At 37.2% G+C, this 25094-nt stretch overlaps 1 protein-coding gene and 1 pseudogene across 1 annotated transcript; one reads left to right on the top strand and one right to left on the bottom strand.

Moving 5' to 3' along the window:
- The first annotated feature begins 236 nt into the window (after positions 1 to 236).
- On the top strand, positions 237 to 9634 carry LOC142338114 (uncharacterized). Its single transcript, XM_075387747.1, has 2 exons — positions 237 to 974; positions 9449 to 9634. Exons 1-2 carry the CDS (start codon positions 237 to 239, stop codon positions 9632 to 9634), a joined length of 924 nt encoding a protein of 307 aa, XP_075243862.1.
- An 11725-nt stretch (positions 9635 to 21359) lies between these two features.
- On the bottom strand, positions 21360 to 23871 carry LOC142338563 (uncharacterized; annotated as a pseudogene).
- Positions 23872 to 25094: the final 1223 nt, after the last annotated feature.

Here is a 25094-nt window from a genome sequence, read left to right as displayed (position 1 = left end):
ACCATGTGATTGGCCTTCAGAAAGCGTTAGCAAGCGTACGGTTTCATTGTTTCTTATGTCGACGCTTTGACACGAAAAACATTCAACCAATTATGGCACCATTACCTAGTTTTCGTTTTCCAATAACAAAAACACAGTTCCCTTTTGCTAATTCTGGTGTAGATTTCTTTGGACCCTTCTACATCGAAGATTCCAAAGGCATTTTAGAAAAACATTATGATCTAATATTTACATGCATGGTGACGCGAGCAGTTCACTTAGAAACGTGTCCAGACCTCAATACAGATACGTTTCTCAATGCCTTCAGAAGATTTTGCAGTCGTCGATGCCAGCCCCAACTTCTCTACAGCGACAACGGGAAAACTTTCGTTGGCGCTTCTGAAGAACTGAAGAAAACTGTTAAAGCCTTGGACAATGACAGAATCTACAAAGCTTTAGCAGTAGCCAATACAACGTGGAAATTCAATCCCCCATATGGCCCTCTTTTTGGCGGTGTCTGGGAGCGTTTGATCCAGAGCGCCAAAAGAACGCTCCTCCTCATTCTAGGATCCAGAAGACTCTCTTTTGACACTTTCCTAACAATTATGTTGGAAACAGAATCAATCCTCAACTCCAGACCACTGACTAACGTTGCTGAGCAGCCTGACAACGAGGAACCTTTGACTCCAAACCACTTTCTTGTCCAGCGTCCCTTCAATAGCTTGCCACCAGGACAATTTGGAGACCAGCAACCTGCAAGCTTGAAGACATGGAAAAACACGCAGAAGCTGATGAACCATATATGGCGACGCTTGGTGAAAGAGTATCTGCCAACCCTTAGCCGACGGTCGAAATGGTCAAACAGCAACGATCGACCTCTCAAAGTGGACGACATTGTTTGGGTGTTGAAAGACCAAACACCAAGAGGCATTTGGCCAATGGGAAGAGTCATGGAGACAACGCCAGGACGAGATGGAGAAACACGAGTCGTAAAGGTAAAAACGGCTTACGGCACGTTCGTTCGCCCCGTTTCCGGTCTCGCACGCGTTTTTTCTCCGTAGTTTTTTTTTTATTTTCCTCGCTCCGGTTTGAGGCAACGTGAGTTACCCCTTTCCCACAAATTGATGTACTGACCATATTGACAACATTTCAGCCTACAGTTTCAGAGCCAATTTCAAAGAAGATGAGAAAAGACTTCAATCAATTGATGCCTCCGAAAACCCTTGATGCCCCCTTTGTGCCCTTGCAGCGTGTTGCCAATGTTATTGCAACTTTCAAGATGATTCGAAAACCGCCAAAATTGCAACAAAAACTTGACTCTTTTGTCCAACAACGTGAAACTTAGACGTGCTCTTTTAACAAATTAACAAATGATTAGACTAGAGATATGTTTTAAAACATCTAAGTTAGCTGCAAAGTTTTTATAGTTGAAAATTTCTACAACGAAAGGGGCTATTCTTGAACAGAATTCAAGCAATTGAGTTTTTAAGCAATCAGAGACGTCTAATAACTTTCCACGTATGTGCATACCATGTTGAACTGAATCGAACACTTTATGTCATGCAATGACAATTAGACGAACTGGAATGCAAAGCGAAAGGAGTTTTGAACTTAAGGGTCGGTGGGCGCTTTTTGCACTTATCGCCACCGCCGGGATACCCGACCCGCAATTTCTAGTTTACATCCCACTGCGCTTGAGAGGTAAGGCCGTGAACAGCAATTGCGCTTAAACTGACATTCGTATATAATAAACTGTCGACCAACTAATATTCTGGTAAACTATAGATTCTCTGATAGCGCGATTCTCTAATAGGTACCAAAGGAGTAGTTGTTGAAAAGGTCTGTAATTACTTATAAGTATCTCATAATTTTATGCACTTAGGAATGGTTATGCATCGAGTTCTTATTGTCAGTTGATGACGTTTCAAGAAATTAAAAAAAAACTCTACCAAATGTAATTCATTTCAGTGTCGACAATATTGTACACCCCCACATGTGTGGAGGTCAAGTAGCCTATAGTCCCCCCATTATCGTAGATAATAATGGGGCATAATGTGGAAAAAACATTTTTTTCGTTATGAGAGGAATTAATAGATTTCAAATGCGTTTGAATTATGAAAACGTTCCCTTACCTCAATTGTTGCCATTCAAACAATTACAGTCACCCTGGGGTCCGTCCAATCAGTGAAATTGTGAGGGTTCGAGAAGCAAACTGTTTCAGATAGCTTTTGGAAAAACTAATTGACTTTGCTTTCCATTTTGAACCCTCTTGTATAAGTCAAAAGATTCATATCATAGATTATTGTTTACATCACGCACAAACGACAATAAAAAGCATATTTTGCTAGCAAAGTTTATAATAAAAGTAGCTCACGAAGTACAATGACTAACGTTTCATCGAAAATCTGAGAAAAAAATGTTAAGAAAATTTGGCATTGTTTTTGGTATTTTCTTTTGATATAATAGACGCAACTGCGTTTAAAATGACTAACAAATGACAACAGATCAGTCAATTTATGATTCATTTTGAATTAGATCGAATATACCAAATTAACCGTTATCTACAATTTAAAAAAGCATCAGGCGTAATCTAACCGACACGCCGACCAACGAGTATTTGATTGCCAGGCCTTTGATGCGTATATTAAATCTGCGATCTGAATTACGAGCTTGATGGTGTTGAAAAAACTCTTTTACGTGAACCGTTCTAAGAAGTTTTTTGCATCGCATGAGTAAACACATGTTTATGTGAAATTGACCAGTTGGTTGATTTTTTTTTTCAATTGAACAAAATGTTAGAAAGTGCAAGTAGCAAAAACTATCAAAAAATTCTGATATAATCTGAATAGTCGCATAGTCGGCTAGTCACAATTGGCGATTGTTCAGTGGGGGAGGGGAAATAGTGGGGGGGGGGGTCTTTTCAAAATGGATTTGGTTTATCTTACGCTTTTATCTTTGCCACCTAGTAGTTATTACCCGGGTTGAACTGACATTGAATTTAAAAAATTTGATCATAGTAATTCCTATAATTTCCATCAATTAGTCACCGATGGTTCATACTCCCAATTAAGGGAATAGAGAATGTTGCTATTATGTTCTTTGAATGGAAAATTGGAGCGGTATGGGAATTAAGGCTACTAAGAGGTAATTAAATGCCCTTTTATGAAGTTAAATCCGAGATCGGTATATATGAGCCAATTTCTCAAGTTGCGAGTTTTGCTCGAAATAAACATAAAAGATCGGAGGTTCTTGATGCGTTTACTTTACGAAAACCGATCAAAACCCTTATGTTTTTTTGTCGGTTTCATTGGCTTAGGTCGATTTTAAAAATAAGAAACATCGTTTTTCTAAAGGCTTTAAAGCGTAAAAAGCGCATGGTTTTCGTTGGATTGAAAAAATCTGAAGGGTCGCTATTCGTTTATTTTAAACTCAAAAGTAAACTATTAAACTAACTAACATACAATAAAGATCTGCATGAGCATTCATAGTTTAGAAGGTCTGGGCGTGACCATCATCAGTATTCAAATTTGACCTCAAACCATATTGCACCATCTTGACGCAATCTTTCAGTGATCGATAAAAGAAACTTGCACACGAATTACCTTGAACTTACTTGCAAAACAATACAGCAGAAAGAGCCCGATCAAAAACAGCTTTCAAAATTTTATCCGGCAAAGAAATTTGCTTTCACCCCACATAATTACTAACTTTTCCTCTCCAGATTTTATGTGCGATAGCTTTTTTGATCACAACCACATCTGGGCGTGACAGATTGGCCAGATTGGCAACAAATGTTAGCAAAAAATAAAAGAAATTAGGAGAAACTGGAACCCTTTTCGATCAAACATTAAAATAAACTAATCTAGACTAAAATTAAGCTGAAAATTAGCATTGGAATTTTACTGAATTGGCGTGAGCAGAAGGTTATTTAATCTAGATTGGAGCTAGCTTTCTGTTAGAACAATGGGTCAAGGATGAATGGATTAATGACCCCCTCTCCATATGATATTCTTAGCGCTATCTCAGTTAATACTCGAACGCCTGGTTTATCAGAAGTTCAATAATATTCATTTTTTTCCGGAAATTGAAAGTATTTGCTTTTTCCAACTCTAACTAATATTAAATTGGAAAAAAATTTAGGAGAAAAATTTCAGGAGAAAATTGGATATTTTTGGCAAAGTGCGCAGGGAACTCAAAAATTCTGTTTCTAATAAATGGTAGTTGTTGTTATGCATCAAGAAGGCCTATGTTTTTTTCCTGGGAAAGGAACAGGAAAAAACCAATGTTTTGAACAATGAAAGATATTTTTCACTCGGAAACCGACGGAAGTAGCCAAAAGCAACAACTCTCACAACACGGCAAAATACCGATAAAAACAAAAATAATTGTTACTTTTTACGTAAACTGCCGATAAAGTTGCATTAAAATACCTGAAAAGAAAACAAATCTAACAACAGTTATTTAGATATCTGATCCAGGACAAACCTATTGTCTTCAGAGCGTTTTTAATAAATCACTATTGCATCAAAAGAAGGTTTTTAAAATTTAATACTGAATCATTTAAAAATATAAGACTCCGGTACCCTGCATTTTTGTTTTCACGGATTGTTTCCATGAGATTTAAGAAATCCAGAAAAAATTCCACACTTTCTCCAGAGTAATTAAAGCTTTTTCGAGATTTCAACGTAGGTTGGAACTGAGGTTCGAAAAAATCGAATCTAAAATTGCATGTGTCAAATATAAAGATTCATATCTAACTATGGTTTATTTTGACCTCACTCTGTGAACAAAGGTATCTACAACAATTTACAAGTAACTATCACACAAAGGGAATGAATAATTGGATCTATTCTGTTTCGGCCCCCCGAGTGTTTTTTATGACCCCCAGTTACAAATTATCTGTTGTTATATAGCACGTTACTATAAAAGAAAATAGCACGTGCGCCGGGGGGTCATACAAAATGTATGCTCACTAAGCTTGGGGGGAAACAGAATAGATCCGAATAATTAAATGTGCAACATTTTAAAATCAATTCAGCTTTATGTAACATTTGTTAACAGTTAGGGCAGACAGAACTTGACTAATTGCCAGTTAGCGGAAAAGTTTTCCCTGCGGTAAAATTATTTCTCTTTTTATCAATTTAGAATTTTTTTTACCTGTTAAGACCTTTTTTTCTATTGGGTTCTAATTAACTTAATTTACGTATCATCTCGAATATTAACATCAATTCGAATACCTTACTTAGTCCTTCTGTTTAAAAATCGTGTTCGTAAATTCTCTTCAAGCATGTGTGACCCTACATAACATCGTCTAAACATGCCCAAATGCGATGGGAAAATTGGACCTGCCTCGGAAATTACCTTTTTAGATATGAAGAACACATCTTTTCACAAACGTTTGTACCTCTTCCTGACAAAGTTTGCCGGACCAAACCCACTGTGGAAATATGATTGCACGTCAGGTCAATCCCACTTGGAATAAATAGGCATAAAACGTATCACGAGATGAGTTGGCGAAATAAAAGAATAAAACTGTTAGATTAAGTGCATTTCCTGCACTTCCTTCAAAAAAACCAGCAGACATTATTCTACCTATATGTGCATGCAACGACGAACAAAATATTCTCATCAGCTATAACCCGCATTGCATGGCCCAGGTCGAGGTGGCCAGACCGAAGTGACCCCTGATCAGACGAGTTTCGAGCGCACACATGTTCCCGGCGCGCTCGAATTACATGGTCTGGAAAAGGCTTCGAGCGCACTTTTGTCTGGACAATGGTCTGGAACTTGCCTGATCAGAGGCCACTTTGTTCTGGGACGGTCTGATCAGAGGTCACTTTGGTCTGGGACGGTCTGATCAGAGGTCACTTTGGTCTGGGACGGTCTGATCAGAGGTCACTTTGGTCTGGGACGGTCTGATCAGAGGCAGTTTCAAGCGCACACAAGTCTGATCAGAGGCCGATTCGAGCGCACACTAGTCTGACCAGAGACCAGTTCGAGCGATATTTTTTTCAAGTTTTTTTTTGTTTTCTTACTGACTTTTGTTGTTTCGGGTAAGAGACAACAATAAAACAGCATTCTGATCGGAACTTCATCTGAAAATCTGATGGGTTTGATCAGATCCAAGGGGTCCAGCTGATAACAACTGCCGGTCCCCTCAAGAAAAGATTTTGAATCAGAGTAGATCAAGACGTTTTTATGCAGAGCTGTCTCAGTTAAAAGCATAAAAAAATGGCATACTCAGGAATTTTTTTTGATCATTTTTTTTCGATTTACTTTCATTAACAATCCCTCGAGGTCAGTGTTCTGAAAAGTAGAATGATGAAACCATAGAACATTTTTTCCTAAGTCACAGGCATTAGGTTGAAAGTTGTCAGCTTCATGATAGAAGGTTGACAGTGATCACAGACTTGAAGGGTATTACCACGAGAAGCAATGGATGTTCATAACAAAAATCATGGAAATTTGTACCTGAAATCAACAGAAATAAGTCTAAAATTGACAACCAATCAAACAATCAAATGCTTTCTATACTACAATTTTGCAAATTAGATCTCAAAATGCTTCAGGTTATCAATCTTCTTAACAAGAACATGAAAATTTTAGAAACCATAGCAAGAACTGCCTGTCAAGGAAAAATTACAGAAATGTGGTCATTGCAAAACCCTGACAAAAGCAAAAATTAATTGACTTGATAAGAAAGAGGTTTTATCAAGTTTAAACAATAACTCGGAAGAGATCTACCTCTAAGAAAAGAATGAGAAAAAGATTCCTAGAAATTAGATTAAACAATTGGATTCATTTTATGTTAGTGGCACCAAATCAGAAATTGATAGTAATGTTAACTTCAAGTAATGTGGGCCACGCAAAAAAAAAACACACGTTGGCGATGGAGATTGAGCTCAGTTTTTACGTCAAACTAGTTTAATTGCAATTTGAAGTACCAAAATCTTGCAACAACTTGCCGCGACTTGCAGCGATTTGACAAGCCAACCCCACAATAATACTGTTGATCGATCAACAGCGCACTCTCAGACACAATGAAGTGCCTGTAATGCGTGTCAGAAGATGGATTGGCAAAATAATTGAAGCAAAATGATGGACCAAGAGATACTGCGAGGAAAAAAATTAATAAAAATGCAAAAAGATATTTAAAAATAGTTTCCTTACTGTACGTAAGTGTGGCAACAGCGGACGTTATGTTTTCAAAAATTACAACCAACATTTAAAGTTCGTTATATTAACAAATGAAGAGTTCTGAGACATGATAAAAATAGATTTCATAAATTTGAAGTAAATAATTTGCGATGGAAATTTTTCTTAACACTAAGCAGAGAGTATATAACTGCAGAAAGTTTCTTCGTAAATGACGGAGGAGAGCAGGTGGAAAACTTTCAGCTCGGTGATGAGGAGCAGACTGTGATCAGAAAAAACTTTAATGCAAACTTGCTCAAGGCGAAGACGCAAATAAATTTTTGAAGAGAAACAAAGGATTCGCATCACGCTAAGATAACCATAACAAGGAGTTATTTTCAGGAGGGTTCAAAGCTCTTGAACTCCACGTGGTTGGTGATAGCTCGCAAGACGTATTCACTGCTGTATGTTTTCTTCGGGCTCATGTAATTTGCAATTCTGGAGAGATAAAAACAGAGCTGGCGTTCGTCCTGGGCAAAGTCCGCGTTGCACCAATGAAGGTGATGACCGTTGCCAAGTTGGAACTGCGAAACGCTCTCCCCGCTACACGTTTAAAGAAGAAAATCTGTCCAGCTTTGACCGTTACTGTAGTCAGAGTCTCCATATTGTCAGATGGTGCCACGTGGACAGATGGGACAGATGGTCAAAAAACAAAACACCCCATCTTTAATACAAATAGTATATGTGAAATCTTGGAATACACCCTCGTTGATCAATGGAACTACGTCTCCAATCTTAATAATCCGGCAGATGCCGACACGCATGGTATGTCCGCTGATGTTTTGCAATCAAGTAAATGGGTGAGGGGTTCTGATCTCTTGAGAACCAATCAATTACTTTTCGTGCCAAATAATGACGTCGTCGACAACATCAAACTCGTAATTGTAATTAAGGAACAAAGTGGAAACTCCATCTCATTTTAGCCGCATTGGCAACCAAGCTCGTTAAGGAACACAGCATTAATCTTATATTGTCATCAGATGTTTTCAATCAGTTGATTTCAACCAGTTCATATGAAAAACTGCTTCGTGTTTCCGCATACGTGCTTCGTCTGCTACCATCTCACGAAAGTATAACAACAGCACAACGGAGACACTTGAGCTTAACGAAGCCAAGCGTCATCTCCAGTGTTTGGTTCAGGGAGAATCCTTTAGTACCGAAAGACAGGATCTTCTTGACAACAAATCCGTTAATGAGAGCAGTCGCTTTGCTCAATTTACACCATTTACTGCGCCAAATTATCTTATTTGTTCGTCTGGGCTGATCCGATGGCTAGTAGAAATTGATTTTGACTCGAAGCATCCTATCATGCTTGATGCACTTGATAAACTTGTTTCTGCGACATAATCATTTGAAAAAGATCAGGGCATTGTTTACTCACGGTCGAAAGCCCAGGAACTTTATTCCATCCTTAAACTACGTTTCTTACTGCGTTATATCAAATCAAACTTGTGCAGAAAGTTTCGTGCGGAAACCATTCAACCGATCTTGGCAGACACTCAAAAATGGCAGACTCGCTTACCATTCTTATCTTATTACCAACACCGGGGTTGATTACTTTGGCCCATTATACGTTAACGTCCGTCGCACTACCGAGAAGAGGTGGTGATTTCTCTTCACTTGTCTCACTACTTGTGCTGTACACCTTGAAGTTTTCCATCCATGGACATTAGTTCCTGTTAAATGGAAATCGAGCAGTTTGCCTCCCTCAAAGGTACGCCTACTATGATTTGGTCGGATAATGATACAAACTTTATCGGAGGGGAGAAAGATCTCCGTGAAAACATTGAAGAACGGAACACGCTCAGCATCGCCGCTGAACTTGCGCATAAAGGCATTAAGTGGAGGTTTAAACCGCCCCGTGCGTCACAACAAGGTGGTTTTTGGGAGAGGTTAGTCCAAAATTTTAAGAGTGTGCTTTACGCCGTCCTGGATGCACGTCGCCTCATAGATTAGGTTTTGAGCACTACTTTTTGTCTTGTCGAATACACACTGAAGGCTTGTCCTTAAACGCCAGTAAGCGCCTAGCCGTCCGCTCTAGGCGCAATTTCAGCCAATCTTTTTCTACTTGGTAGCCAAGCAGCCGGGTTTCCGTCCATCGTTGGCATTGACAAGTTCGATCATTGTAAGCGGTACGCTTGTTCGCAGTCTTAAGATAAAGCAACTTGCACACGTTGGCTTAAGCAGTATGTACCTGCTCTGAACCGCAGATCGATGTGGTAGACGCTTACTGAGCAGTTCATCAAGGTCGGTAATTTAGTTTGGATTGTTGAAGAAAGCAATCCTCAGAGTTTACTGTTACTATCCACCTACTCGGCTTGAAGTACTCAAGTACGATACTGACATCGTCTCCCGCTCCGCTGTCGTACACGCGTCATCAGGATCGCTTGTCTGTTCACTCGTTAAGCTGGCACCGATCCTCCCAACATCTTCTGCCGCGCCGGAGGATGCTACTAAGTAAACAAGCGCCATTCCGAATTGGAACCTTCTTGATAGCTCATCAGTTGAACCAACTCATCCTTCTGAGTTCGTTGTGCAGGTTGTTGTACACATTGTCTATGTCTAGGAACGACGTGAAAGAATGTAAGGAGAATGAAAAAAAGAGACGACATTGAAAGCGTTTTCAACCATGTCAATCAATTTCGTAATAATTTTTACCTGATTTTCTGGTCACTGTCTTTTGTTACTTGTCATTGGAAAACACCAAGAAATCATAACTCAAGATCTATCGATACTTGGTTATGTTAATTAATTATTAAAACAGATGACAAAAGCATGAATAATAACAGGAAAATACTGAATACTGTTACAGACAACATTAATTGTGACTTTCTAAAAGAACTGGTTTTTTGGGCAATTTTCTCATGTCGATTTCCGAATTTGAAAGCACTGACGCCATTTGTTGTGAAGAGCATCGAAAATTTTGCAATCTTACTTCCATTTATAGTTCCTAGTGCTCTGTTCTGAGCCAAGTACCAATAAGGATAGGTCTTGAATTGAACAATTGACACCATTTGTTTCATAACTCTTTGTTGAATTTTAATGACACACTCTATTCTGGTCCTATTTGATACTTTTATATATCCGGTTTCATGAATGTTTTTGTATCCTTTCTAAAAGGAAAGGAAATTAGTATGTCAAAAGTGTCTGTTATATAGTTAGTTGGGTGCCCGCCCGTTATGCTAATTGTACTTAGAATGAAAAACTGATCAGCATGGTGTCAGGACAATTCAACCAATGCCAAAATACCCAATGCCATTATACCCAATGCCAATATACCCAAAGCCATCATACCCAATGCCAAAATACCCAATGCCAAAATACCCAATGCCATTATACCCAATGCCATTATACCCAATGCCATTATACCCAATACCATTATACCCAATGCAAATATACCCAAAGCCATTATACCCAATGCCAAAATACCCACGTCCAAAATACCCAATGCCATTATACCCAATGCCATTATACCCAATGCCATTATACCCAATACCATTATACCCAATGCCAGTATACCCAATGCCATTATAACCAATGCCATTATACCCAACGCCATTATACCCAATACCATTATACCCAATAACATTATACCCAATGCCATTATACCCAATACCATTATACCCAATGCCATTATACCCAATGCCATTATACCCAATGCCACTATACCCAATGCCATTATACTTATAACCAATGCCATTATACCCAATGCCATTATATCCAATGCCATTATACCCAATGACATTATACCCAATGCCATTATACCCAATGCCATTATACCCAATGCCAGTATACGCAATGCCATTATACCCAATGCCATTATACCCAATGCCATTATACCCAATGCCATTATACCCAATGCCATTATACCCAATGCCATTATACCCAATGCCATTATACCCAATGCCATTATACTCAATGCCATTATACCCAATGCCATTATACCCAATGCCATTATATCCAATGCCATTATACCCAATGCCATTATACCCAATGCCATTATACCCAATGCCAGTATACCCAATGCCATTATACCCAATGCCATTATACCTAATGCCATTATACCCAATGCCATTATACCCAATGCCATTATACCCAATACCATTATACCCAATGCCATTATACCCAATGCCATTATACCCAATGCCATTATAACCAATGCCATTATACCCAATGTACTTTGATTTTTTCGTTCAATAATCCAACTAAAAATTACCAGTCGCTATTACTCGTATGTTTTAACATACTTAATGGCCGTGGCCATGCCTCAACGGCCCGTAGGACTTGATCAGCATTTAAAGATAGTTTGGTGAGCCAATTTTCGAGCAAAATTGGTCAGTTGTTTTACTGATTGAAAACTGTAGCCAAATTCCTCACCTAAACTCTGATTGCTATAAATATATTTTAAATGGCAATTAATCATTGCATACAGAGTGCGGTCAAAAGTATCATCCGCTATTTTCATTTTTTAAATTTATTTTTCGGCTCCACTTTTGATTGTAAATCAAGATAAAACAAAAGAACATTTTTAATTTTTATTTTTCTGCCTATTATGTTTGCGATTTGATACAATTAAAAAATTCCTTCAAAAGCACATAATAATGTTTATCACACTAAAAAATGTTCAGGTAAATTTACCTGAACCGGGTTCTGGTATTCGGAAGTTCAAGTGAATTTCAGGTGTAAAAGCAACTGAACCACACCTCAATTGTAGCTCAGGTAAATTTTACCTGAACTTTTTTTAGTGTGTAGGTTTGAAGCGGAGTTGTCTGTCAATCAGAAGGTTCCAAGAAATTGCAAATTTTTTTAACTAAAAGGCAGGATGAGCTGACCAGGCAGAGTCAAAACCTTCAACGATGGTATGTTCAAAGTCAACTGGCTTTTTTGTTTTCATAGCAGCAAATTTTACACAGCCGTCATTATGTTAGGGCATTTTTGGATCCTATAAAAACTAAAGAATTTTATTGATTCCTTCTTTTACAGGGAGCGTATTTGAAGAAGACATATCCATTTTCTGTTTTCTGATTCAGAACAGAAACCAGCTTGATTATCTACACTGAACGTCTGTATGTCCAACGCCGCCAGACGAAACTTGCATTTGTCCAGACGCTCGAAGACCGATATTATATCTGTTCAAACCTTCGTGCGCTTAAATAACTTCTTGCGTTCATTGTTGCTGATGTCCTTATTCTCTTCAGTTCATGTGTTGTCTGTGAAATGACTTCATGCGATAACACCTGCGTATGTTCGCAGTGCATGCGCTCAAAGTAGCCGCACAAGGTTTTCATGCTTTCAAACCTTTCTATGTCTAGATTTCACGCCCTTCAAAGTTGCATGTGTCTAAGCTTGCCTCAGCATATTGTGTTGAAACTTGGCTATAATTATACTCCACGCCGCGGAAATTTTAACGCACTGCCCCCTAGTTTTGCGTTCAGTTGGATCTGAAAATGTCAAATTTAGTTCTGGGACTTAGTCTTGACTCATTTAAGATAAATGTAGTACTAAGGGTGTTAGTGAATTAAAATCTGATGGCTACAAATATACTTCACAAGGAAACCGTATTTGTATACAGAGCGCGTTCTAAAGTATCGTCCGATGTTTCCGTTTTCTTTGTTTCGCATTCACATTTGATTTTCAATCAGGATAAAGCAAATTTTCTAATTTTCAAAATTTCGATTTTGATTTTTCTGATGTGGAGATTGATAATTTTTTACCACTAAAAATTGCTTGTGAAAGGCACAAAAAATTGTTGAAAGTAAATCAGAACGAGGAGGCTCGTTAATGTGCCTGTGCACATGATGTTCCGACCCGCGCTCATCTACATTTTTGACATAACTCTCAACCAAATGAACAGATAATCAAAAGAGATCTTTGAGCTTAAAAAAGCGTTACACAAACTACTAATTAAATTACATAATACCACGTCTGATTAAAACACTCACCAGATCTCACACACTTAATAAAACCACGGGAGAAGAAAATAAACAACAAAAAAAGGAAAAAGCGAAAACAAAATTTTTTTACGATAAAAATTCAACATCTAAATTTAAAAGCACCTAGTAACAACGTCAAAATACAATCAGAAATAACCTCAACTACACAAATTTACTTTTTGTTACTACAAAACAGATGGGATTTTATATTGCTGACAATAGGCAACCAGTTGACAAAAAGAAGCAATAATGAGGCGAAATTAAAAAATCAAACAAATTTTTTTAAAGCAAATATTTACAAATGTCTCAAAAACCATTAGCTTTTAACAAAAAAAATCTTGATAAATTTAAGGAAAAGTAATTAAAAGACCAATAGAATCTGTCTTTGATTAAACTAAGCGACAGAAACCGACTAAAGATAAAGAAAAATTGAAAAAAAATACAAATATTTTGCGAAAACTTAAATTATGGAAGCCATTAAAATCTTTTGCTGTTATCTGAATATTCTGTTCTTTAATTCAAATGTTAATTAAATTAAATCAGTTAAAATTATACTGAAAGATTAAGTATGTTCACACGGGCCTCATTTGAAAATCATTGGGACCAGTTATTACGCTGAGAAGAGAAAGGCTTAAATGTGCTTAAAGAAGAGAAAAAGGAAGACAAATATTGACCACTAACAAACCTTTTTTGAAAACGCATATTTTTCAACAAAGAGAACATCAATTGCGACATTATGTCAATAGCCCCTTTATTATTCGAACTAGAGCCAACAGGATGGTGCCTCTCAATACTGAGAATTGTATACAAGTTGACAAATATAATAAAAAAACTAAAAGGTTTAGAAAAATGTTTGAAAGCAAATAGTATCATAAACTTTAAAGCTATTTGGTATAAACTTACTGTTTTGGTTAAGTTCATTCGTTCAACAATCAGCTAGAAGCTTTTGGGACTTCTTAGCTCTTTACGACTACATAAAGAAAAGAACAGGCAAAAACAGCAAATTGAAAAAAAAAATTCAGAAAAGCGTCGAAGCCATTAAAAATTGAACTACCCATTAAAAATTTTTTTATTTCAAAGAATTTTTTAACAAAAATGGAAATGTTTTTGTAATAATTTGACCTCAAAACACCAACAATATTGAACAATTTTATAAAAACCAGGAATTTATTTTAGAAAACCCGTAGTATCAAAGACATTATATTCAATAGCTTTCAACAGAAATCATTAAAAATAATAACACGTTAAGCATCGGAGAGATATCAATAATCTTATATCATCGGTAAATCATCACAAAAATTCAAAAGACTCTGAAGACATCAAATACAGGCAAAAACAAAAAAAATCTATAGAAATGTTTGAGAAGACATTGTCGTAGCCATTTAAACCAAAAGTTTTTCACTGTAAACTTATCTCTGATCTGATGAAAGTCTCTTTTATGCCAATGGGAACTGGAATTAGTAGAATAATGTGATAAGATGTCAGAATCTTTCAAAATTAGGAGAAAAAAAACAGAAATTAAAAAAAAATTATGAACAGTCGTGTCATCGAAGTCATTAAGATAAAATTAGAACATAAGAGCGCTAACCCGATTAATTATGGCTGCAGTAGAAAATAAAAAGGGTTCTGACAATAGTAAGACTAACTTACAAATCACAGAAACGAGTTTACGATCGGTTATTGTTCAAAAGAATTTTTTTTCGAAAAACTATTCTTAAAGTTTTAACAGCTGTCTCCTAAATTACTACATAGGTTCGCTTACTGCCAATTAAGAAGCCTAATGCACTTTTAGTCAACGGTTCTTTGTCAGAGGACTACAAAACTTTATCAAAATCTCAAAAAGAAAATCAAAATTTCTATGAAAATAGGAAAACTCAGTGTCGGAGCCATAAGAATGAGCAATTCCTTAAAAAAGAATAATTTGTTCAATGGGAATAATTTGACAGTAAATAAGCTTTGCCATGAACAGATCCTGGATTTGAAAGGCGCGTTGTTTCCAATTGAGTTGAAAAAAATCAAACACTTGAAATTCGAAATGGTTTTTAAAATATCAGCTCTCAAATAGAAATCGAGTTTTTTTTATAGTAAACTTCCTTATGAGACAAAACTACCTTTTTTATGGCCTTTCGTCTGTTAGAAACACAAGATTGTTTCATTTGTAGCATAAAATATAATTTTGAAATAATATTTTTATAGAAAAATTATAATTTGAACAAAAAATTGAACAAAATCATGCCAAACATCATGTATTCACACAAAACATTAAACCTCGATAACTCCTCGATAAACACGAATTTAAAAAAATCTTTTTAATTCCGAACTCTACGCTCGACGAGTTTTTAATGATACCACTCACGTTTCTCTACGATGAATATATCGATCAGCCAAAACTGTCTGAACAAAAAAAAACCATTTGAGTATATAGATCCTCCCCCCACAAGTGGGGTCGGAATAATAAATCTATGGTAATTGATGTTTTTTCGAAGTCTTTTCTAACTAACAAAAAGGGGAATGAGTTGGCGAAGCTCGGTCGAAACCATCAAGGACAGTAAGTTGAAATTTTAACTGCTATATGCTACTTTCATGGGATCTAATTTTACACAACCGCCTTTGTAAAGGCATATTTGCTTCTTCTGAAAACTGAAGTATTTCATTCCTTCTTTTTAAATTTTTGTAGGATAACGGTAGCTGTTTTGGTAGCCACGACCTATAACTCAAATTTTTTTGTGCTTTTTAATATTTCCTGCATTATCTTGGGTAAAATACATTGTAAAACTTTCTGAAGGAAGTCAAGAATGACTTCCGATACTTTCCGATTTTTGAATTAAAAGTTACACTTCGAGTTGAGAATGTCACATCCATTAAGCTATGATTGCGGGAACATAATGCTATATAAACCGACTGATTTGTAACAAATCTTACCGGCAATTGAAACATTGATTAATACTTCTCTCTCTCACATCAATACACAGCTTATCAGGTTACTCTGCCCAGCCAAACGCACAGCTGCACACAAAAAATTTTCTGCAAGGCGGCCAAACCAAAGACAGAGACAAAACAGCAAAGGGACAAGACACTGCCAAAGAGACCAGAAAGGGCCAAAGAGACGAAAGCCAAAACGAGAGAGCAAAGGAGAGTCCAAAAAGAGAGCAAAAAGAGAGCAAAAAGAAAGAGCAAAGCCAAAAAGAGAGAGCAAAAGAGAGAGAGAGCAAAGAGTCCAAAAAGAGTAGCTAGCAAGGATCAACAGGGTAAAGTTCCAGGCCCTAGTTTTGAAGGAGTCTGTTTGAGTGCCGGCAAAGTGCCAAACCAAGATTGAAAACATTAATTGTTCTTAATTTGTAAAAAGTTACTTTCCTAAAAGGTAGCTAATTGGTTGTGACGCGCGTGCATTTCCGGATACCGTTCGGACATTTTTTTTGAAAAAGCGCAACCTAATCGAGCACCGTTCATTTTTTGAAAAAGCGTTGATTTGCTGAAAATCGTTCAGATTTTGATTTTAAAACATTGTAATAAACCTGTAGAGCAGCGCAAAACTTAAACACTCTACAAATATGGTTGAAATTGATTGAAAAATGATAATAACTTTGGAGAAATAATCATGCTAATAAGGGGCGATACATGTAGAGACTGCCTTGAGTCTGTGAAGTTATTGCAACCTGGGTTCCGCTAAGGATAACACCCGACCTAGAGGATCCTTTTACAGTCGAACCTTGTAAGGACGTGGCCTGGCCGTTTCTCAGTGACCAGTAATGACATATACAAGAGGGTAGTGTGTGCGTGTAGGACCTTTTTTTGCCGACCTTTTAATCCTAGTTCTCCAAAGAGTTGGTTTTTGTATGAAAGTAACGAGTGAAAAAGTGTTGAATTGATAAATTGATTAGAGAGACTAATTTTTGCTTTGAATTGATAGACTGGTTAGACAAGAGATGAGTGATAAGAACAAACGTGTCCGATTTAGCGGGAAAGAAGAAGACTTTTTGTACTTTTCGGAGCAATTTGAAGCTCCCATTTTTGTCCTTATGTTGCACAAGGTACTTGATGGTAGTAGTACATTTGAAGATTATGTCCCATCTACACGCCCTAACGCTTCACGAGCCAAAACAGACGCAGCTATAGATAAAGGGAGAGAAATTTTTAAAGAAAAACGAATGCAAATATGGTATGAGCTTGTTTCGGCGCTAGACAAGCAGTCAGTTCTTTATCTTAGGCCATATAAAGGAGATGGGGTTCAAGCATGAGATGTGTTAACTAAGAGATTCCGTAGCTTTGAGAGACCTAGATTACAAAAGTTAGTAAGCGAACTCACTAGCCTTGTTAAAAGAGACGACGAAAGTTTAATCGAGTATATAACAAGAGCAGAGGAACTACAATTTAACCTTAACCAAGTCAACAGGGTTTGAGTGAAAAAATGTTTACATCAATTCTACTGAAAGGTCTGCCGAACGAATTTGATAATTTTGTCACACTTGTTAAGTACGGTAGTGAGGATAAATCACTTGATGAGTTGAAGCGAGATCTGATCAACTTCGACACTGAGCGAAGAATAGAGTGATAGGAAAAACGCAAGTGAAAGTGTCTTCCTAACAAAGCAGAAGAGGTGCCATAATTGTAACAAGTTTGGACATATTGCAAAATTCTGTCGCTCAAATAGTAAGCCTCATAACCCACAACCTAATACCAGCAAAGTAATTCAATGCTACAATTGCAATAAGTTTGGGCACAAAGCTACAGAGTGTAGGAATAAAAAGTTTGAGAGTCATGCCAGGCGAAGCGTTAGAAATGGGAAACAGAATTTAGAAAAAGATGAAGAATACTTCAGTTTCTTTTTATGCCCAGTTGATGATGAGGGAGTAGGACTAGTGCTAGATTCGGGGGCAACAAGTCACATGATAAACAACAGGGAAATGTTTATCGATATCGATGATAGTTTCTCGGGCAAAGTACAGAACGCAAACAAAACAGAATCTGAGATTTGTGGCCGAGGTACAGTTGCATTTTTAGTTACGCATAGTAATCAGGTTAATAGAAACATTATCTTAGAGAACGCTTTGTTCATACCTGAAAACTCACACAGTCTAGTCTCGATTAGTAAACTTAGAGAAGCAGGAGCTGATATTTTGATAGGACCAGAACTAAGCTTAATTGACAAAAGCGGAGTTGAGTACCCATTTAGGCAGGAGAAAAATTTGTTCAATTGGGACTTTAGTGAGATTGATAAAACTTGCAAGGAAACCTGCCTAATGTCCAGTAGCTTAAAAAATGTGGCACAAAAGATTGGGTCATAACAATTTTACGGACCTTAGCAAACTAGTTGAACACGTTGAAGGAATGCGTATCAGCGACAGTGCGGTAGATGTATGTGAAATTTGCGAGTTGAATAAAGCTAAGAAACAACCAAGAGCAACAGATTGCACAACAAGAGCACAAGCAGTGTTGGACATTGTGCACACAGACATCTTAGGGCCCATTACCCCCGAGGCTGTAGATGGCCACAAGTACGCGATAGGTTTTGTTGATAGCTTCAGTAGATATTGTAGGGTTTACTTTATGAAGTCAAGGGACGAGACTCTAGAGAAATTTCAACAATTTTGTGCAGATGTAGGCCAACCTTTAACTTTAGTATCAGACGGTGCAAAAGAGTACATATCTAGCGACTTTAAAAAGTTTGCCCGGCTAAAAGGAATCAGGCTTGAGAATTCTTCGGCGTACACGCCACAAGAAAATGGTAAAATTGAAAAACTTTGGGACGTCACTGTAGGAACTGCTAGATGTTTAGGAGATCAAGCTTCTTTAGAGAAAAAGTATTGGACTTATTCGCTCAACATGGCGTTCTATTCGAAAAATTTTTGCTATCTTTCGGCAATAAAGAAAACCCCTCATGAAGCCATGTATGGCGAGAAACCAAATCTTAGTTTCATGAAAGTGTTCGGTTGTGTTGCTTACTCTTTCATAGAGAAACAGTTCAGAAACAAAATAGACAGAAAAGCGAAGAAGGGAATTTTTTTAGGTCATGCACTCGATAGTAGATCTGTGATAACGATCGCGGTGAGCTTAAGGTTCAAAAAACAAGAAATGCAAGATTCGACGAGAACAACTATTACTTCGGAGTGAATGAACAGGTAAATCTAGAACATGAGTTAAACAAAGAGATGAGTGGAATAGTTTTTTTAAGTGAAATTGTTGATCAAATTTTTTTACCTAAAAACGCAAAAGAGGCGCTCAAGAATGACAACTGGAGAAAAGCAATGCAGGACGAATATAACTCACTGAGCGAAAATAAAGTTTGGGATCTAGTTGAGGATAATGGAGCAAAAGTAGTGGGTAGTAGATGGCATTTTTGAGTTAAATATGGTCCGACGGGGGAGATAAGTAGATTCAAAGCAAGGTTCGTGGCCAAAGGTTACAGTCAAGTCTTAGGGAAGGATTTTCATGAGACATACTCACCAACAACTAGGTTGTCAACAATTCGTTTAATTGTGAGCTTGTCTGTTCAAAAAGTGTCGAAAATAAGACAAATGGATATAAAAACGGCATATCTTAGTGCACCTATAGCTGAAGAAATTTACATGAAACAACCAGAAGGTTTTGAGCAATTAGACAACAAAGGAAAACCTCTTATTTGTTTAATGAGGAAAAGTCTTTATGGTCTTAAGCATTCAGGAAGGAATTGGTATCAGACATTTAGGAACTTTTTGGTAGCTAAAGGTTTTGAATCTTCGGTTCATGATAATTGTTTGTTCATAAAGAAAAGTGAAAGACAACTTCAAGGCGCAGTTTATTTGTGGGTAGATGATATAATAAGCTGCGAATTTCAGGAAAACTTCTCGGCTTGGTTTGAGAGTGATCTGTCTAAGGATTTCAAAATAAGTGATTGTAGGGATCTTTGTTGGTTTCTTGGAATGAAAATTGTGAAAAAGGAAAATTCAGTTGAAATCAACCAAGAACAGTATATTGAAAAGCTGATAGAGAGATTTGGACTAGGAAATTGCAAATCAGTAGAGACACCACTTGCAGAAATAAAACTAACAAAAGGAGACTGCCCTCAGGAGGGGAGTGAAGAGCAAGAGCGCATGAAAAGTTTTGATTATAGAAATTTAGTGGGTTGCTTGAAATATTTAGCTTGCTCAAGTAGACCAGACATTGCTTTTGCAGCAAATTTCTTAAGTTCTTTTGTTGAGAACCCAGGAGAAAAGCACTGGAAAGCCGGAAAAAGAGTTTTGTGATACCTCAAAGGTTCTAGGCCAAAGAGTTTAGTTTTTAGGAGGGGAGACAAGTTAACCTTAGAGTGTTTCTCCGATGCCGATTGGGCGGGAAATTTAGACCATAGGAAAAGCACTTCAGGATATTGTTTCAAACTTAGTAGTACCTCAGCCGTTGTCAGCTGGTCAACAAAGGTTCAAAGATGTGTTGCTACATCAACGGCAGAAGCCGAAAAGAATTCCTTAGTAGAGGCAACAAAGGAGGCCATTCACTTGAGAGATCTGCTTCAGGACTTAAACGTTGAGGTGCAAAAACCAATTGAGATTTTCGTTGACAACCAGGCATGCATAGCGCTCGGCAAGCAGTCCACTCACTATGGAAAAACATAACACTTTGCACTTAAACTTCATTTCATAAGGGAGCTTGTAGAAAGGGGAGAGCTAGAATTGAAATACTTGCAAACTGACCTCTTGATCGCAGATGTCCTCACCAAGGGGTTAGGGAAAACAAAACACGCTAGGTTTTGCGCGGCTCTCTTAGGTGACACCCAACCCGAATGGAGGGGTGAAGGAAGTCAAGAATGACTTCCGATACTTTCCGATTTTTGATTTAAAAGTTACACTTCGAGTTGAGAATGTCACATCCATTAAGCTATGATTGCTGGACCATAATGCTATATAAACCGACTGATTTGTAACCAATCTTGCCGCCAATTGAAACATTGATTAATACTTCTCTCTCTCACTTCAATACACAACTTATCACTTTCAAAAGCGAGAGTGGGAATATGGAGCTTTGCACAGATTCATGGGAGCCTTTTTGTTAATTATAATTGTCTTTGTACAATAAAAAATGCCCAGTAACGGTTTTTTCCAACAACTTTTTCCAACAATAAAACTTGTACAAAACTGGTATTTCTGCTAAAATTTCTGCAAAACAACCCAAACTCATAGAGGCAAAAAACAACCTGAATAATTTAATTTTTATCTTGTTTACAGAAACGATTTTTATATTTCACGATAACGTTAAAACGTTATTCCAGACTGTATTTTTTTAGTTATCCTCAAAAGTTAAGTTACCAGCAGCATATCTAGCTCCAACCACATAATCAGGCTGCATTATTTTGCTCAACTCGTCCACTTCATCTTTACTCAGAGGAAAATTTGTCGCATCCACATTTTTCTCCAAATTGGCAACTTTAGAAGTGCCAGGAATTGGAACTATATCCGAACCCTGAGCCATAACCCATGCAAGGGCTAACTTGGAAGTTGTACAGCCGTTTCCTTTATCAGCCGCCATCTTTTCTATCTTTTCGACTAATTTAGCATTCTGCTCCATGGCGTGTTGCTGAAATCTCGGGTTGTTCAGTCGCCAATCACCCTCTTTAAAGTCATCCCTGCTTTTGAACTTCCCGGTTAAGAACCCGCACCCGAGAGGAGAATAAGCTACGATCCCGATTCCTAATTCTCGACACGTTGGAATGATTTTTTCTTCGACATCTCGCGACCAAAGTGAGTATTCAATCTGAACAGCTGTGATTGGTTGAACTGCGTGGGCTCGTCTTATAGTAGCTGCCGATGCCTCGCTAAGCCCGACTCCTTTGATCACACCTTGACTAATCAATTCTTTCATAGCTTCCATACTTTGTTCAATAGGAACCGATGGGTCAATTCTGTAAAAGGAACTGTTTCTTTTGCCTTGGCAAAACTTAAGACTCAGGGGACTTATGTGAACAGTATTAACAACTGATTTTGCATTGGTACTGATCTGTGCAACCAAACAAAACATGTGTTATAGACGTGCTATGGTATTTACACACATTTAAAATGTTTAACATACCCAACTAAAGTCGGACGAGTTGCTCTCAAACGACCGAAGAGCCGTTGCTTCGGGCGGCTAATGCTAAAAGCTAAAGTTTAACTGAGATAGGAGGAAACAGTTGAAAAGGCTATAAGAACTCTAAAACTAGAAAAGCATTGAGAGAACTCCCCATCAATTTAATGCCCTTAGCGACTGCTCAGAGCCTTTAATTGACGAAAGGTCAAATGAGCCAAATCATACGAAAAAAACTATCAGACGAAAAGTCAGGAGTCAAACAATCGCACGAGAAGAAAGAATAACAGGACTAATATGATAGTAACAAACTTTGTTTGCGAGCAATTAACAATTGTATAACGGCCACAAGTTCCGTTCCTTGATATTATTATAAACCGCTGTTTGTTATAAAAGTTGTTTAAAAACAGCACGTTGTAAATTTTTGGACTTTAAGGGGCCATTTTGATTCGTTATAAAGTGCCCTAGTTGAGGAACTTTCGGTATTTAAACAAAAGAAATTATCAGTATCGTCGTTTTATTCCAGCCAAAAACAACGAATTTTTGTTGGGTATTTAACACAAGAAAGATTTGGCATTGTCGTTTTTAGTCGTAAGACAGATTCGGTATCGTCGTTTTAAAACACAAGAGAGACGCGAGATTCGGTTTTCTTTAGATAAACACCAGTATATTTTAAATCGGCTATGAAAAGCAGATAAGTCCAAGAGGCCGAACAAAAAAAAACGATCGGCATTGGACGTTTTGAAACGCAACAAACAGTCAAAAACTTTGCTTGCAAACTACATAAAAGTATGTAAAAACTCAGTGAATGCGAAATTATCAACAGAATTCTCATCAATGTTCAACAAGTATGCTACATTTTTCAAATCAAATTTAATCAAGAAGTGTGTACTCGTTTATTTATTTTTGTGAATGAGCCAAAAAAAGTGTTTTCATTGAATTTGCACATTCTTTCAGAATTTTTTTCTAAGGAGAACGTTTGAACGTTTGCAATTGCTACAAGAAACGTATAATAACGTTTGGCAACATTATATGCAGAAAAATCAAATTTTCCTATTGAAAAAATCAACAATTTCTTACGTTTAAATAACGAAAATACCGAATATTCTAAAACCGAATATACCGAATCCCTCTTGCGTCTAACAACGACCAGACTAAATCTTTCTTACGTTTGAAATCAAAGATACCGAAGATTTTAAACGAATTTGTTGTCATTTTTGTTCGGTCTTCTCAACCAGGGTGGCCAAGTTCGATCTATCCATCCAATTGTAGTTAGTAATTATCTAAGGAGGAATGAAAGAAACAGTTCCTTCCCTGTGAAGGTAGAGAATATCAATGTAAGATCCAAAACGCTCAGCCGACTTTTTACCCTCGGAAATAATGAAATCTTTATCACCACACACTTTAGGCTCAGCCGAACTCAATTTGATTCCAGTTTTGGTAGCAATACAAAGTTTTCACGTTCAAGCGGCCCAATTTCTTTGATCCATTTTCCGAGAAGAGTTTCGTTATGCCCTAAGCCGTACGCAAAAGCCGAGTCGTAATGGGTCACGCCCAGTTCTTTCGCTCGTCGGAGAACTTTCAAAGCGTCCTCGTCTGAATAGTTGACATCGTCCAGTTTGTAGATGACGGGTGATAGAGACATGCAACCGTAGCCCAGCTGTGAGCACGTGACCCCATTACCCAAAGTAGCTTGCTTCATTGTCGTAAAATTATTGTGTAGTGCTCAGAACCTTCCCCCTTGAAACGAAACTTGAGACTCTTTATACAATTTTGATGGGCTGTTCCTGAGAAGATAAACAAAGGTACGAAAGAGCTTGTGATCTTAAAAACAATTTCTTGGAAATTTTCGGAGAATTGCAAAAATTTGCAAAATATTTCTTTCATAGATTTTAAAAGAAAAGAAAATTTGGCGGTGATCTTACCAGAAATTCGAAATTTTTGTAAAAATTTTTTTTTGGCTTATCTGCTTCGAAATAAATTGCTTCAATATATTGCAACATTATCAAGATCCTGCGGGTCATAAGGAGTCACTGGTCAAGTATCGTTTCACTGGTTAAGAAATTCTTTCTTTCTATTGAAAATTGCGATTAAGATTTAAGCAGATTCGATATTCGAATAGGGCAATTTCTGTTACTTGAGGGGTGCTCTGAAGGTTGGCTCTATTGCTGTCGGTTTGATTATGAATTCAATTTGAAAGCTTAAACAATTAGTTTAATTTGCTTTAGGGACCACTGGTATTTACATTTCATACTGTTATTAGTTATATATAAGTGGAGTTTTTATATGATCATAAGAAAACAAGAACAAGACTCGTTTTCTCTCGATTAATGTGTTTTGAAACCCAACATACGTTTCCTACGTTAAATTCCGAACATACCAACAATTAACTTTGTTTCAAACCTAACATACCGATGACCTCCTACGTTTCAAACCGATCACATCCACGATTTCATACGTTTAAAACCGAACATAGAGACAAATTCGAGCATTTGAAGTCGATCATGCCGACAATTTCCGCGGTTAGAAGTATACAATTTCTGGAATAAGGTATTATACTCCCACTTGATGACTAAATCTAAGTAAAAGGCAGATTGTTGGTGTGCTTTCTTGATATTACCTCGCAAAAATCCATCATAGTAGACAGTTGCTGAATTTAAAACGTTTTAAAACATTTTTTTGTCAACGATTAAGAAGTATTGCCAAAAGTTGATTAACATGTATTATATTGCGAAACCTTGCGAAACCAAATAACTTTTTATAATGGTCTGAAAACCTGAAATAAACCCGATTCAAAAGATATTTCTCATTTTTTTGTCTGAAAGACATTAGTCCCATTTGAACATCAAGTTCCACTGAAGCAGATAAAATAATTCCAAATAAACGTCTTGGAGAAACCGATGTTTTACATAGCATTGTTATATACGCAATATACGCTACAATAGTTTGTTTTTT

This window comes from Convolutriloba macropyga, chromosome 4 (assembly GCF_964194025.1).
Source record: "Convolutriloba macropyga chromosome 4, txConMacr16.3, whole genome shotgun sequence".
NCBI lineage: Eukaryota > Metazoa > Xenacoelomorpha > Acoela > Convolutidae > Convolutriloba > Convolutriloba macropyga.
This window is presented reverse-complemented; position numbering and strand designations above follow the sequence as displayed.

Bases quoted from the DNA above. Each gene is read 5' to 3' on its own strand.
- LOC142338114 (XM_075387747.1), top strand. From the start codon at position 237: ATGGTGACGCGAGCAGTTCACTTAGAAACGTGTCCAGACCTCAATACA. The intron at 975-9,448 runs GTAAAAACGGCT...GGATTGTTGAAG, and splicing joins GAGAAACACGAGTCGTAAAG to AAAGCAATCCTCAGAGTTTA.